At 38.4% G+C, this 15,951-nt stretch overlaps 1 protein-coding gene across 2 annotated transcripts in view; it reads left to right on the top strand.

The window, feature by feature from the left end:
- The first annotated feature begins 2,437 nt into the window (after positions 1-2,437).
- Positions 2,438-15,951, top strand: part of LOC123764757 (synaptic vesicle glycoprotein 2B) — a 31,889-nt gene continuing 18,375 nt past the window's right edge. The window contains exons 1-4 of one of the 2 annotated variants that reach the window (XM_045752858.2): positions 9,154-9,310; positions 9,677-9,785; positions 14,232-14,285; positions 15,342-15,503. In XM_045752858.2, coding sequence (XP_045608814.2) covers positions 9,707-9,785; positions 14,232-14,285; positions 15,342-15,503 — 295 coding nt within the window. In that variant the 5' untranslated portion in view covers positions 9,154-9,310; positions 9,677-9,706. Of the gene's footprint in view, positions 3,111-9,153; positions 9,311-9,676; positions 9,786-14,231; positions 14,286-15,341; positions 15,504-15,951 lie in introns of those variants that run through there. The other variant, XM_045752859.2, reaches the window with a different exon arrangement.

Raw genomic sequence — 15,951 nt, 5'->3', positions numbered from 1 at the left:
GACAACAGCTGACTGAGCGGATACTAGTCACTTGCCCGAAACGCTATGCGTATTTGCCCAAAACGCTATGAGTATTAGTGGCTTTAGGTATTGTATGTACTAGCTCTATATATAAATCCAACATTATGTTTGTAAATCAACTATGTATGTACTTTTCCTGAATAAAAAATTTATTTGTTATTTATTTATACTTAGTACAGTAGACGGATCGAACACATTTTCACCATTTCGGACACAAAATTTGTGATTGGTCATAGTATAACTACATATATAATGCTATTAACAGTTAAAAGTCTTATAGTTAATAGACATATAGTTATTAAATGAAGTTCAGTGATGTGATGGATATAATCCGGGCTTTATAAGAACGATGCCCGCTAGCATAAACAATACACATCTAAAGGCCCACAAACATGATCGAACGCACTAAACACTAGACTGTAGCCAGTTTTTTGGTAAACTCCTATTACATTTACTATGTGATAGTTATACTTGTATATAATAATATATATTAAAGGTAAACGCCTAACATGTAATATTAAATAATAAAAACAAAGTTAGAAGCCACACGCCTGTCTTCACCTGTCTTTTGTGTTAAAGTATTTTGAGCGATTTTGTACTTGTGCGCTATGTGGCGTTCACAATTGATCTCGCCTTCAAGGACTCGATTTAGTCACTGAACATATATGCAATTATATGACAATGTATAACACGAAGGAAAAGTAAAACATTTCTTGTTGATTTCTTGTTAAAAGCACTTTCTTGTTAATGAATAAATCATGATATACAGGTACTTGTGATGAAGTATTGATTGACACGAAATTGCTTCAGTAATTTATTATTACATTTTTCCTTCATAGTTATAAAGTTTCTATATTGTCATGTTATTCATCACGTGTTCATTTCTTCGCGATTTAATTAAATTCATTTAAGGGCTCAACGAATATAAGCGTTGAGAACACTGGCTTTATATTAAAAAATATAAAGCTAGTGTCCTCAACGTTTATATTCGTCGAGCCATTACCCACTGCTTCGAATGGAACAACGTGAGTAGGGAGTTTGAAAGGATAACTCAAGTACTGGCGAACAATGGCTATAGTAACCACGAGATAAACACTACCTACTATAAGACGACTCTTGGACCGGTGGTACAACCCTGAACCAAGAACAGAAACCATAACACTTCCAATAAAATTTAATTACAAATCCACCATGCACAGTGAATATAAGAAAGAATAATGAAAGAAATAATCAGTAAAGGAGTAAAATGCACAACCCCTAACCAAAACATAGACATCATCATATACTAGAAAACAAAGAAGACCACAGACCTCATTAAAAACAGCCCGAAGCCACCTGAGAACCCTTTACAGCAGTTGAATGTGGTGTACATGCATATCCCCATGAAGGATATAACCTTCAATCTAAGTACATAGGTATGAGGTCGACCAAGCTCAAGAGGCGTTTGACCTATCAACTTCAATCACGTGCCCTTAAAAGTCACATGAGAGAAGCCCATGACATCACCCTAACAAGATAAATGCTGAATACAAATACTTGCATATTAGACAAACCCAATATGTAAGATTACAAATTTTTGAAACCATTCACATAAAAGTTGAACAACCAGCCATAAATACTCAAATAACGGAACTATTCCCTCTACCCACCATGAGAGCGAGAACAAGACCGGAACGCGAACATGCCAACGACGACGTCACTGCCCAAAACGCCATACCCACTACACCAAATCTTGTATTGAAAATTGAAATTGAAATAAGTTTATTGAGGTAAAATACACACAAAGGGATGAGGTAGCTCAAGCTATTCTCACCCCGTTCAGTACATCGTGTTAATACATACATAGATACACATCACAAGTAATGAACGTATTACCGAACATTCTGAGAGATAAACATATACATTTCCTACCAAATCTTGTAAGTGCTGTGTTATTCATAACACTTCAACGTGCGGTGGTATGCATAACTCGTGGCATGGCAGGTCTTGCCCTGCCACAGCATGCCTTTCCCTGCTCTGGCATCCCTTCTATGTGCTGTGGCATGTATGTATGGCAAAAGATTGCATTCTGATTCTACCTGAATTTTACACAAAAATTGCATGAAGTGTACAAAACATTTACAAAATATGGGTCATGATCTCCCCTATAGTACAGAGAAGTGCCGTTGTCTCTTCTTGGTAGAGATCACGAACATGGTACATTAGTAATCTTACATGATGTCAGATTAAGGACCTGCCCGAAACGCTATGCTTGTTAGTGGCTTTGCAAGAATGTGAAAACATCAATGCCATGTACGCTCATCTCATAAATCCAATGTACCTTCTTGTATATAAATAAATAAATAAATAAATACATAAATAAAACACATTTGACTCATTCACACAACTCAAACCAACATAGAAAACGAAACCCTGGCTACAGAAGCAGGAGCGATCAGCTGACAACACAACAACAACAACCAACCCTTGTCAGTGGGCCATTGTGACACGTCTCCCAAATATTACCACTCGAGCAGTTAACGAGAGGAGGAAATCTTTACACAAACTGCTTGTAACCATTAAGAAGAAGACATCTATGAACACATTTTTGTCCTTGGGACGTGGCAGAGTCTAGCTCTTGCTTCACCAGGGATCACCATAAGACGCTAATTATTATTGTGATCTTATCCCAGTGTAGTCCGGGATATTCAACATAAGGATAAGAATTGTGTTGACCTCCAAGAGGAAAGAGGACGACTCTGGTATATAGTGTATCTCCAATCATAAATAACAGTAATCATGTACCCCAGTGCAATGCACAGCTCTTGCAGTCATAAGGGGGTTATATTCATGCAAACTTCATGAACCGTATTCTGTTGTGAAGTTTGCGCATGAAGTAAAATTTGAAGAAATTAAACCATCGCCATCACTGATCATGCAGTTATAAAGAGAGCCTTCATGCAAACTGAGATACTACTGGACTACTTGCTAACCCCTGTTTGCTAATAGGCATCTCCCAGTAGTGGCTTGGCTAAATGTAAAATTGACACTTAGTGCTTCACCCATGGAGAGGAGAGTGTTGCTGGATGTAGGGGAGGGGCGGCTAGATGGTGAGTATCTTAAGCCTTAATTGTTCATTCCAGTATCCTGAATACTAGTAGTACAGGAATATTGTAATAGCCTGAATAGTAATACAAGAAGCACTGTATCTCATACAGTCAGATTCGTTCTTGACTCACGATCGGGAATTACAGGTTCGAATCTCGAGCAAGACAGAAATGGTCGGGTGCATTTCCTATCACCTAATACCTCTATTCACCTAACAGTAAATAGGTTCCAGGAGTTAGTCAGCTTATTGTGGGGTTGCATCCTGGGGAGAGTCAGTACAGTAGCTCGACCTGTGGAAAGTTGGGGGGGAGGGGAATCTTGATATAAGTTAGAGACGTTAGAGAGGCAGACTTGTATATTGGGGAAGAGTCCAAAGGTGGGTCAGAGAGTACCTCTCAGGAAGGAAGGAAGCAATGGGTTACAGTTAGATTGGAGATATAAGATTTGAGAGGTTACAAGTGAAGTACCAGGGTCAGCTCTGGTGCCCATCCTGTTTCTTATACTGTATATGTCAATGACCTGACAGAGGAAACAAGCATTTTCCTATCAATGTTTCATATATGTTAGGAGCTCCTGTAGCTGCATGCATTTCAGTCAAAGCAAAGGAGACCCTATGGTCTACATCAGGATAGGAAGGTTGGTTTAGAATAGGTTGGGTTTCTATTCCTGTTATCCCCATTTCTACCAAGGAAATCCATGGGTGGGCAGGGAAACATACCCTTACTACCATAACATGCAAGAAGGCTGCCCATTTCCAGGCTATCAAAGGAGATTCTGAGGGAAAATGTTGCCATGCTGTGTGTTCCCTAAAGGTGCCCTCCATGCATTGCCAAAGCATGTTTATCTCCTTCCTGTAAGTTCTTGTTGCTGTAGGAATATACTGTACATTGTAGGGAGCAACATTCTAGAGGGGGAAATCAGGTGCTGTCTGTTCCTCAGAAAGACCTGCCTTTGTAGTCCCAAAAGTTTCTCTGCTGTTTCCTGTAGAATCCTCTCTGGGTATCCCCTGTCCCTGAAGAACAACCATAATGTATGTAAATCCTTTTTGAGTCTGCTGTGCACACATTGTCTGCTTTAACCGAATGCCTAAAGAGTAGGGGAGAGATCTCTTTAAGGATGTTGGATGCCCTTAATATGGTTTGTGGCCTTAAGTAATATTTCTTATAGTAGTCTAGATGATAAACCACTTCAACTCCTTTTTCTAGTGTTCCATGTAGATCTGTATCATCACAAGTCTTTGAAGCATCAGTTAATTGTTTCCTACCATTGTCAGTCCTGTATGTTTTCTTTCTGTTATCATCTACTCCACATATGAAACACAATTTTGATGTACTGTCTCAATAATAATAATAATAATAATAATAATAATAATAATAATAATAGTAGTAATAAAAATCAAAATGAAGGAGGTGGTAGGAGAAAAGCACACAGAAACTGTATTGGAGGGGACCTAAACATTCCCTCTAATGCGTTGTGTGGTCCTCCGAGGCTAAGGGTCTCTTTCTTCCAGCCAGAGATGGTACTCCCTTCCCTATATAAAAATAATAATAATTATTATTTTTTTTTATTCAGGCAAAAGTACATGCAGTATATGAAAAATACAATACAAGAAGAATGTTGGATTTCTAGGTAGGACAAGTACTATGCCTAAAGCCATTAAAACACACAGCATTTTGGGCCTGGTGTGGAAAAAGTTTAAAAATTAAAGACTTTAAACTACAGTAATTGAGATCAGAAGCAAAAATGAACTGAAGTATAGAAATAAACAAATGACAATACAGTAATTACATGGTGATTGGTGCAGCAGAAATGGAAACAGAACAATAGATAGTAATTGTCACTAAATAAACAGAAGAGATCCATTTTTTTTTTAATTTTTACACAACAGATATCAGCTGCTTTACAGGTTCAGTTAAATTAAATATTAATTAAGAGAAAAACATATTGTAATTGACATTTAGGAAGTAAGGTAGGTTACATAGAGTTGATTAGGTAGTACTGTACTTAGTTTGTCATTTAGACTGGTAGAAAGAGGGACGATGTGATTGGGGAGGTCATTCCTCATTTTCAGACCCTTGATTTGCAGAGCATTTCTACTTTGGTTAAGTTGCACTCTTGGAATATTAAATAGATATTTGTTTCTAGTGTGGTGCCCATGGATTCTGTTACAACCCTCTAGGAAGCATTTAAAGTCCGGATTTGCTTTGTAGTTCAGAGTTTTATATACAGTATAGAGTTCACTTGAGAGGATGTGTAGTGACTTAATATCTAACATATACAAAGATTTAAGTAAGGGAGCCAAGTGTTGTCTGGGTCTTGAGTTTAATATTGTTCTAATTGCTGATTTGTGTTAAGTAATTAGAGGTTGTAGATAATTTTGGGAACCCCAGGCACAGATACCATAGGTGAGATAAGGATAGATGAGAGTGTAATAGAGTGTTACCAGGGCAGGGTGAGGTACATGATACTGGATCTGATTTTAGAAAGAATTCCAACTGTTTTAGAATTTTTTTTAGCTATATTTTGTATATGGCACTGGAAATTTAATTTATCAATGAGAACAAGGAATTTACCATCTACTCTGTTATTAATTTGAATGTTGTTTTTAGGTTAATTTGATCACTGGATTTATTACTAAACAAAATATAGAAAGTTTTATCAATGTTAAGGGAGAGTTTGTTAGCAGTTACACAAAGATGGACTTTATTTAGTTCAGTATTCACTGTGTCATTCAGGATAAGAGGGTTAGGACTGGAGAAAATGAAGGTTGTATCATCAACAAATAAAATTGGCTTGAGGGGTTGAGAGGCATTCAGAAGGTCGTTGATGTAGATGAGAAAGAGGAGAGGACCAAGTACGGTATACTGCCCCAGGGAATGCCAATGTTAACAGGTAACTCTCTGGCAACTGGCGTAAGTTGCCTTCCATGTTGTTTTCAAATTGAATTTTTTATCAAAGTATTACAGAATCTTTAGAAAAACAAAATAAAGGTACAGTATTTAGTATGCAATTCATTTACAGTGTATCAAATAAAGCAGGTAAATCATGTTATAAGTGACTTAATACAGTGTAATAAAGTTTAGTGAACAATTTTGGACCTATGCAATTCTTGGCTAGAAGCAACCATTCCCAAGATAGACAATTTCCCAACATTAAGTAAATTTCCTGGTGGCCATGTTGGGAAAACTCTTCCCATACCAGAATCGTGTACCCAAGTTAGAAATCTTCCCTGGGCATCAAAGAAACTTTGAATTGTAAAGAGAATAGCTATACTGTATACACTTCCGTGTCATGGTCACAGTCTGTGGCTTCTAGACCGTAACATCTTTACTGGGGGACGTCTTACTCTGGCATGTTGTTGATTGTATGTGTATGTACCTTACCTAAATAAACATTTGATTTGATTTGATTGTCTGCGATTTTGCCCTTGTATTCCTTGAAGAAAGATGCGTCTCGACATGCTGCTTCTACTTGAGGTATAAGGCAGAAACATCTAAAGAGAAAAGGGGCACTCCTTCCTGCAATCGTTAGTTAAACTCTGCAATTCTCTGAAGGAAATCTGTAATATCCTGCAGGCTCTTGAGCTCTTCAGTAATGGAGAAAGGAGTGTTGTGAGGATCGTATCAACTGCCCTCATTTGAGCCCTGCAACCACTCAGAAATATAGAGGTAATATTGACAATGAAATCTCATTAGCATGATGTATCAATGAGAAAATCAGTAGCAACCATGAGGGGACTCAAACCCCGTGGTATAAATCTTATAACAGGAATATGGGCTATAAAGATATCTCTTGCCTACTGCCGAGAATATGCCACCTCTTTTTCTGCCTTCTACTGGATCTGGACTGTTGATATAGTTCTTGTAGCGCCGGAGGATGAGAGGGTGAGAGAGAGTGAGTGAGTGTGAGTCTCGATGTACTATTGTCTCTCAGTGCACTTTTGTCTCGCTGTACTATTCGACAGATGTCCTCTCGAATAGTACATTGCCTTTTGACGTATAAATCTCTTAAGATTAAAAACGTATTTACTAAAAATCACAGCTGCTCGCAAAATTGACGTGATATCCTGGTTTCTATTCATAAATCCTGGGTTAGGTTAGGTTAGGTTCGGGTAATTTAGTACACTGTACATCACTTCAGTGACGTTGTGAATGCTCGAGAGAGAGAGAGAGAGAGAGAGAGAGAGAGAGAGAGAGAGAGAGAGAGAGAGAGAGAGAGAGAGAGAGAGAGAGAGAGAGAGAAACTGAGAGTGAAAGACTGAGACTGGGAGAGAGAGAGAGAGAGAGAAACTGAGAGTGAAAGACTGAGACTGGGAGAGAGAGAATGAGACAAAGAGAGACTGATTAACTGCCTGCCTCACACGTACAGCTCTCTCGATAATCATATTCATGGATTATCGATTGATATAATCCAAGAATAATTCATGAAAAGTTTTTTTGCTTTTGATATTTTCACGGATTTTCATCTGAAGTTGCTGATTTTGTCCAGTCCAGGTATGCGATTGTTAAGGATAGTATTGCATAAGTCTGTACTTGCAAGTTGAATACGAGTTGCCGCACTAGGTACAAAGTCTACCTGCTCTTCTTTAGTAACAGTAACTGCGAGGCTTTTATTTTCCAAGTTCATTTTTCCCACTTTTTTCTTCTGAAATCGAAGGTTTGTCACTAACAAATTCTCTTTTCTGCCTGGAATTCTGTTTACATTATAATATTGGCAGTTTTTCACATTTATAACCATTAATGGATGGTACTGGACTTCGCGGTGGGGAGCAGTCACCGGGAAATTATTATGTCTGTGGCATTGTTTTCTGAACTTTTTATTTTGTGTTTCTCCAGAATCACATGTAGCATACTTTACATTTTCTCGATATAGACATTGATTTGATTTAAACCGTTTTCGGTCTCGTCTCAAGGCTGGCCCCGGGCCAGGCTTGGGGAGTTGAAGAACTCCCAGAACCCCATCCAAGTACTCTGACTTCAGGTGTATGCACTGTTGTTATTGTACACGCCAACCCAACCATAACCACGTTGGTTGCATCAAGTGTAGGGTCGGGCTAGATAAGTCAAGTGGCACTTCAGAGGGAGTTGTTGAGCGGTAACAGTCCCATACCAGCTGATAATGTGTTTGCTTGACCGCTATCTGCAATCAGTGCCAAGCCGTACAGTTGGGTTCGTTATCGACTCTCAATCGGAAATTCCAGGTTCGAATCCCTGGCGGGACAGAAATGGTTGGGCACGTTTCCTGTCACCTAATGCCACTGTTCACCTAGCTGTAAATAGGTACCCAGGAGTTAGCTTGTTGTGCGGTTGTATCCTGGGGAGGGTCAGTAGTTTGACCTCGGAAAGGACATCGATATGAGCCCAACATGTATATACTCACTGGTTCCCTGTCACCCGACGCAATGAATTGTATTATATGAATTAATTACTTATCACATTTATACATTTGAGTGAAGACTCGTCAGTCTAACATTACTTCGTGATTTCGATATCTCTCCTAAGTATATTCAAGACAAACAAGCAAGACTGCTCTCTTATTGGTTAACTACATTTGTATCCCCCACACAGGATATTAATTAATTGGGTCTCCCTTAATGGACGGAAATATCTCATGTTTTTATTATTTTATATTCATACAACCGATAAATGACTGAACATGGTTACTGTTATATAAAGTATAACCTCCATTTAACACTGCAGTTGATTTCAGTACATAAAGCTCTTTGTTGTGGAACCTTCATATTAACTTTAGTTTATTATGCACTACCATTCCTATGGGCGGTAGTCGAAAGGGCTACAGAGGCATATAATGGGCTCAGGGACTGAACCCCAAAATGTATTTAGCTAAACAAGTTCCAGTCTTGATGAGCGAGTAATATGATCCTTGATATCACGTTAATGTTAAATAATGTAATCAGTAAATGTTAATATCAAGAACTTGATGGGCTCTTGAAATTAACATTTACTAGTCTTATGTTCTCACCCAATATTTTAAGCCAAGAAATGTAGTCATGACGCTGCTGAAAATCTATGTTTAAATAAAAAAACAGAACTTTGGTCAAGTGTTAATCTTGGTATCAGTAGCAAGATAAACCGCGCGATGTGTTATGGTGGTGACTTGAGGCATCCCACGTGCGCAGGTCGTGTGGCGAGAGGCTCGTTTAGTGTAGCTTGTCTTATCGTTGCCCCCGAGCCTGTAGCTGGTACGTAAAAGCTACGGTTATTTTGAGGTTTTGACCAGTATCAAGGGAGGAGAGCTTATTGCCTTATCCCTCCCCATGTTTTGGGCGACGTTGCATTCGGAACTGTACAATTACCCACAGAAAAAGAGAAGCAAGAGAGATTTCCGTGTTAACCTGTTTAACTTGTGTACAAATTTGACTTTCCCAATACATTTCAATTAGGATTTACCATTCTGAAAGGCTGATTCAGGAAGTATCTGATAAATTTAAATATTTGCTGCTTTATATTAATATAAAAATTACACATACTTAAAATTACATCTATACATATGTATACATACACCAAACATATATTCAGTTAAACCTGTTGACTTTACGCGTGGTTAGAGCGAGCTGTGTGGCTAGGCAAGCCTCGTCATGGAGTTGAAAGAGAGCCCACGTGTTCAAACACTCTCACAAGTGGTGCATCAGCAACAGCCGCAGCCTGCGAAATATGGTAAGTGTGTCTTGTGTGTTGAATTACCTGTAGTCGGTTTCGAGAGTTCTCTCCAAGTCCAGTTTGGATGGTGAATTGAAATATATTGATGTAAGCCAATGCCGAAGAACATATTTCGATCATCTTACGTGGGCACGGTATCTAATAGTGGTCAAGGTGGAGTCCATTTTTTGTAACCACAGATTTTGCAGCTCTGCGGTCGTTTCCATTTTGTATCTCCTAGGGAATTTGTATCCAAGACGAATTCTCGTTATTACAGATTCTTTCCTTCTCGTCCATAATAATTGAGGCTGTCAGATGCTACCATACCAGGGTACAGATTCACTTATTTGTTTTATCCTCCTTCCCCCAGCTACTTTGTCACTGTGTTGTTTGTTGTCTTATGTTACCTCTAATTTAGGAGAAGTTTTGGGTATGAAATAGTTTATATGGTCTCCTTCGGCGCCAACATATCTGATGGTTCATTTCCACGGATTCCAACGTGGGATGGAATCCACAAGAACTTGATCACCCTTCCCTGATTGGCCAGTATTTTCACAGCTCTCTTGACTTCACCGACAGTCCCTAGATTTTCTGTTTCTTTCTTAATGCCTTGTAGCAAGAGAATTATCTCATTGCAACTAATACGTATTAACAATATAAATTATTATTGTACAGTGAAGGTACTTTTGGTAATATCATACTTTTCAATATTAGATTTTAACAGGATACTAGTAGAGTTGTTGTGTATGGGTTTAATTCACAGCTCGTACACTGAACATACATAGCATCTATGTACTAGAAGCGAATTAACGTATATCACCAAATCTTCAGTTATTGTATATTGTGGTATCGGCTGGTGACACGAACTGCTGCTGGTGTAACACCTGCAGGTGACGCAAGTGGTCACCTGCGCACATTAGTGGGTTATTTATTTCCTATCACACGTGGTCATTCACTAGCTGATCGAAACAGTTGAGTCAAACCAAACCTCACTTCGAAATTGTGTAAAATGCAATGCCGTACGTCGCCTCTTGTCGAAATTTCCCCAGCATTGGGCTTACCGCACTTAAAATAATATAAAATGAAGCCTTAAGTATAATTGTGGGTGCCTTTAGATGTACAATACATCAACATGAAAGAGCTCAAACTAATCACCAACTGCGAAAGAATTGTGCAGGTAAACACGATCTGTATCAAGGTCAAGAGAGAGATTTAGCCGTGCAAGTGCGGCCATCGACGCATCAGCCTTGTATATGAACTGATTGAGTAGAAGTTGCAGTGTTAAATGGGATTAATGTATTGTGATTTGTGTATTTGTACTGACTGAATTTGTGCGCCCCTTGAGGGACTTGAATTAGAGGGGGTAGAAATAGCCTAAGCTACTCTATTCCTTTGAGATTATTTTTTCTTGTCTTAATAAACATACTTGAACTTGAGTAGAAGTAATGACAACCTCTTCAAATGTAATACTAATTCTTGTGCTATGTACAAAAGTTAGCTAATGATATTCCACTATCTACACCTATCAACAAAAAAAGTAACGAAAATAAAGTGCATCTTGAAGCACCAACACTTAGCACTATCGATATATATATATATATATATATATATATATATATATATATATATATATATATATATATATATATATATATATATATATATATTAGTGTATTTTGGTAGCAGTCTTTATTGTAAACATATGTTGTTGGATATGACCGAAAAGGCAAGATTAATAATTCTAACACTAATTTTCTCAATATTTCTTAAGTTTTTCTTCACTGTCGGTGGTAATGGAAATATCAATTCGCCAAAATTCATATATTATATATATATATATATATATATGTCGTACCTAGTAGCCAGAACTCACTTCTCAGCCTACTATGCAAGGCCCGATTTGCCTAATAAGCCAAGTTTCCCTGAATTAATATATTTTCTCTAATTTTTTTCTTATGAAATGATAAAGCTACCCATTTCATTATGTATGAGGTCAATTTTTTTTTATTGGAGTTAAAATTAACGTAGATATATGACCGAACCTAACCAACCCTACCTAACCTAACCTAACCTATCTTTATAGGTTAGGTTAGGTTAGGTAGCCGAAAAAGTTAGGTTAGGTTAGGTAGACGAAAAACAATTAATTCATGAAAACTTGACTTATTAGGCAAATCGGGCCTTGCATAGTAGGCTGAGAAGTGCGTTCTGGCTATTAGGTACGACATATTATATATATATATATATATATATATATATATATATATATATATATATATATATATATATATAATTAGTCTATGGTGACAAGTCAACAGGCCTCAGCCTGTAAGCTATACAGAACTGCAGAATGCTAGTGGAAGACTAAACAATGGGCTTAGCTCCACACATATGGAGCCCAACCACTTGGGCTGGACGGTAGAGCGACGGTCTCCCTTCAAGCAGGTCAGCGTTCACTCCCGACCGTCCAAGTGGTTGGGCACCATTCCTTACCCACAATAATATATATGCACAATAATAGCATATTGTGCATATATAGGCATAGGTTAGGTGTTTAGGTTCTGTTGGCGATTATTTGTATTTATAGTACGTGGGTGAAGGAGTAATAGCGTAGTGCTTCGAACAAAATTCGTCAGTGAAGCACTTGTTCCGGAAGGGCTCGAACGAAATCAGTTGTGAGTCATATGTAACAGCCTGTCCTCCAAACAAAGACCCAAAGGTGATTCCATGCACCCGCCAAACCACCTGTTTATGAATGAAAAACGGTTTACATACGACTCACAACTGATTTTGTTTGAACACTTCCGGAACAAGTGCTTCACTGACGAATTTTGTTCGAACCACAACGTTATAAATGCTTCACCCGCGTACTACAAATACAAATAATCGCCAACAGAACCTAAACACCTAACCTAACCTATGCCTATATATGCACAATATGCTAATACTGTATATTATAATATTAATTTATATTTGAGAAGATTCCTGTTTTGAATGAGCAGCATGTTAAAATTTATGAATGCGTCTGTGGGGTCAACCGCTGGATGGAAATTAACTTGAGTCGAGGACGGGTTGTGTGTAAACCGCTTTTCATTCATAAACAGGGGGGTTGGCAGGTGCATGGAATCACTTTTGGGTCTTTGTTTGGAGGACGGGCTGGCTGGCCTCTGCCAACTACTGACCTTGCCCAAAATGCAATCCACAATTGGGTTGGGTGGATATAAATAGGAGCTGCCTCTTATGGGCCAATACTTCTGCAGTTACCTTCATTCTTATGTTCTAACAGTTGCTTAACTGTCGGTCTGTGAATGTCATGCATTAGTCTGTTAGCTGTTGTGATTCTATCCTTAATATGTTAAATTAAAGACCTGCCCGAAACGCTGTGCGTACTAGTGGCTTTACAAGATTGTAAATACTATGCTATGTATTCTCACAAACCCAATGTACCTTCTTGTATATAAATAAATAAATAAATTAGCACGGTACAGTGTCTGTATCATTACTTATTATCTTTATCTTTGGCCGTTATCTGTGTCCTGTACTTATAAATAGTTTACTGATGTGCTGCTTGATATATTGAAGTCATACATTTACTGCATATTTAAAAGATTCTGAGGTTGGAATGCGTACCATAGGCTCCTCGCACAGTGTTCTCTATGTGGTCCTTAGGTGACAGTTTTCTACCCAGGAGCAGCTATGTATTTCTTTATTTATCAGAGTTCTTTAAAACCATTTTACATAATTTGTATGTTGCTTGTGGCCCATTTTTCTATTTAACATTCCATAATATGACATATATTCACATTGTATTCACCTAGTTGTGCTTACTGGGGTTGAGCTCTGCTCTTTTGGTCCGCCTCTCAACTGTTAATCAACTGTTTCTACTACTATTTTTTTCTTCCCACACCACACACACCCCAGGAAGCCACCCGTGATAGCTGACTTACTCCCAGGTACCTATTTACTGCTAGGTAACAGGGGCATAGGGTGAAAGAAACTCTGCCCATCGTTTCTTGCTGGCGCCCGGGATCGAAACCGGGACCACAGGATCAGGTGACCAGCGTGCTGTCCGCTCGGCCACCGGCTCTCCAGCTTTTTTTTTTTTTTTTTTTTTTTTTTTTTTTTTTTTTGTATGCGTGTGCGTGTGTGTGTGTGTGTGTGTGTGTGTGTGTGTGTGTGTGTGTGTGTGTGTGTGTGTGTGTGTGTGTGTGTGCGTGTGTGTGCGTGTGTGTGCGTGTGTGTGCGTGTGTGTGCGTGTGTGTGCGTGTGTGTGCGTGTGTGTGCGTGTGTGTGCGTGTGTGTGCGTGTGTGTGCGTGTGCGTGCGTGCGTGCGTGCGTGCGTGCGTGCGTGCGTGCGTACACACAGGAAGGGTGAGAGGGGGGGGGGAAGGGGAATGTTCGAGGATTTTGATTGCTGGTTATTCTGACAAGTGAAGGTTAAATAAACTAGACATTGTTTCATTCCAGATGATGCTGAGGACGAAGAAGGGGATGATTTTGAGACAGCCATCAGTGCCACTGGTGAGGTCTTAATGACTTACTCAGTACTAATTACATTTGCAGTTTGTATATACCGTAGATATATGTGCATGGTAATCACGGGATGAGAGCTACACTATTGGTGTCCCGTCTTCCCAGTACTCTTTTGTCCTTTGAAACTACTGACTGTTTTGGCCTCCACCACTTTTACACTTAATGATATAGCGAAGAGAGTCACGGAAAAAACTCTTGTTGATGTTGTATGTCAGTTAACCTTGAAACAAATAAAAACAAGAATCAAGATTATCCAAGAGGGTGAAGGAATGGTAAAGAGAATGACAATGGTGGACAGAGGTAACACACTTAAGAATTAATCAATAATAAATACAAATTCGTCCTTCACTTATGGTAGAGGAAAGTCTTCTTGGCAGGATTCAATTTACATGATATTTAAGATTAGCATACAAATATATTTGGCAATACAGTGTTGATGTCAGTGAAAAAGATAAGGAGTGTAAATTATGTAGTATGCCGCACACCCACACCTTAAAACATTATGTATTAGTGTGTCAACTTATTGATAACTATAGAAATAAGGAAATAAGTAGTGTACCACATCAAATTGTTTGGATGTGTGATAATGGTATGATAGACAGAATACTTAGGAGCTACAAGAATTTTGCCCCAAGAGTCTAACACTTATATGCTGTGCTTACTATATTAACCTGCAATGTTAAATGGGATTCTTGTATTGTGATTTGTGTATTTGTATTCACTGAATTTGTGCGCCCCTTGAGGGACTTGAAGTAGAAGGGGGGGGGGGTTAGAAATAGCTTAAGCTACTCTATCCCTTTGAGATGTATTTTTTCTTATCTCAATAAATATACTTGAACTTGAACCTTCACACTTCACTTGTTGCAACCGTCTACCACTGCTGTGATTTGCTATTTAGTTTGTAAATTTGGCAGCTATTATTTTCAGCACTTAAATCTTTTGAGGGGTAGTATAATATGATGGATGATATACAGTACAGTATATCAACATAAGATGCTTCTTGTTTCTGGTTAGAATCTACTGTAGTCACATATTTATTTACAGGCTATGGATTTTTCCACTACTGGCTTCTGGTCATTGGAGGCTTTGCAAATGCAAGTGATGCAATTGAAATCCTGTGTGTGTCCATTCTTCTACCAGCAGCACAATGTGACTTAAACATGACTACAAGTGATAAAGGCTGGCTTAGTTCAATAGTCTTTTTTGGTAAGCTATTTTATATGCTTTTAGATATGTTGTATTTATAGATTTCTGTTGGTTTGAACACCACAGCCAGTTCACAGCAGAAAGTTTCCTGGTTCGATTCCTCTGGCAGGATAGAGGAGTTTGGGCAGGTTTCTTTTTAACTCATGCATCTGTTCACCCAACAGTAAATAGATACCTGGGAGTTGGGCAACAGTTGTGGCTGCATCCTGTAGTAGTTAGTCTAGGGAAACCTTGATAAGCCTAATGAGCTTTCTGTCCCTAAAAAATAGTAAACCATACAATTCTGTACTTTATATAAAAAGTCTTTGATAATTTGCTCAGATTTATGCCTTAGCGTTTCTAATATTATAATTATTAAAGTATGGAATTTATGCTCATCTTACATTAAACTGCTGTATATATTTTAATTTACATGGACCTTCAATTGTTTTGATAGTTTCTAAGTTTT

Source organism: Procambarus clarkii, chromosome 48 (assembly GCF_040958095.1).
Source record: "Procambarus clarkii isolate CNS0578487 chromosome 48, FALCON_Pclarkii_2.0, whole genome shotgun sequence".
NCBI classification, from domain to species: domain Eukaryota; kingdom Metazoa; phylum Arthropoda; class Malacostraca; order Decapoda; family Cambaridae; genus Procambarus; species Procambarus clarkii.
This window is presented reverse-complemented; position numbering and strand designations above follow the sequence as displayed.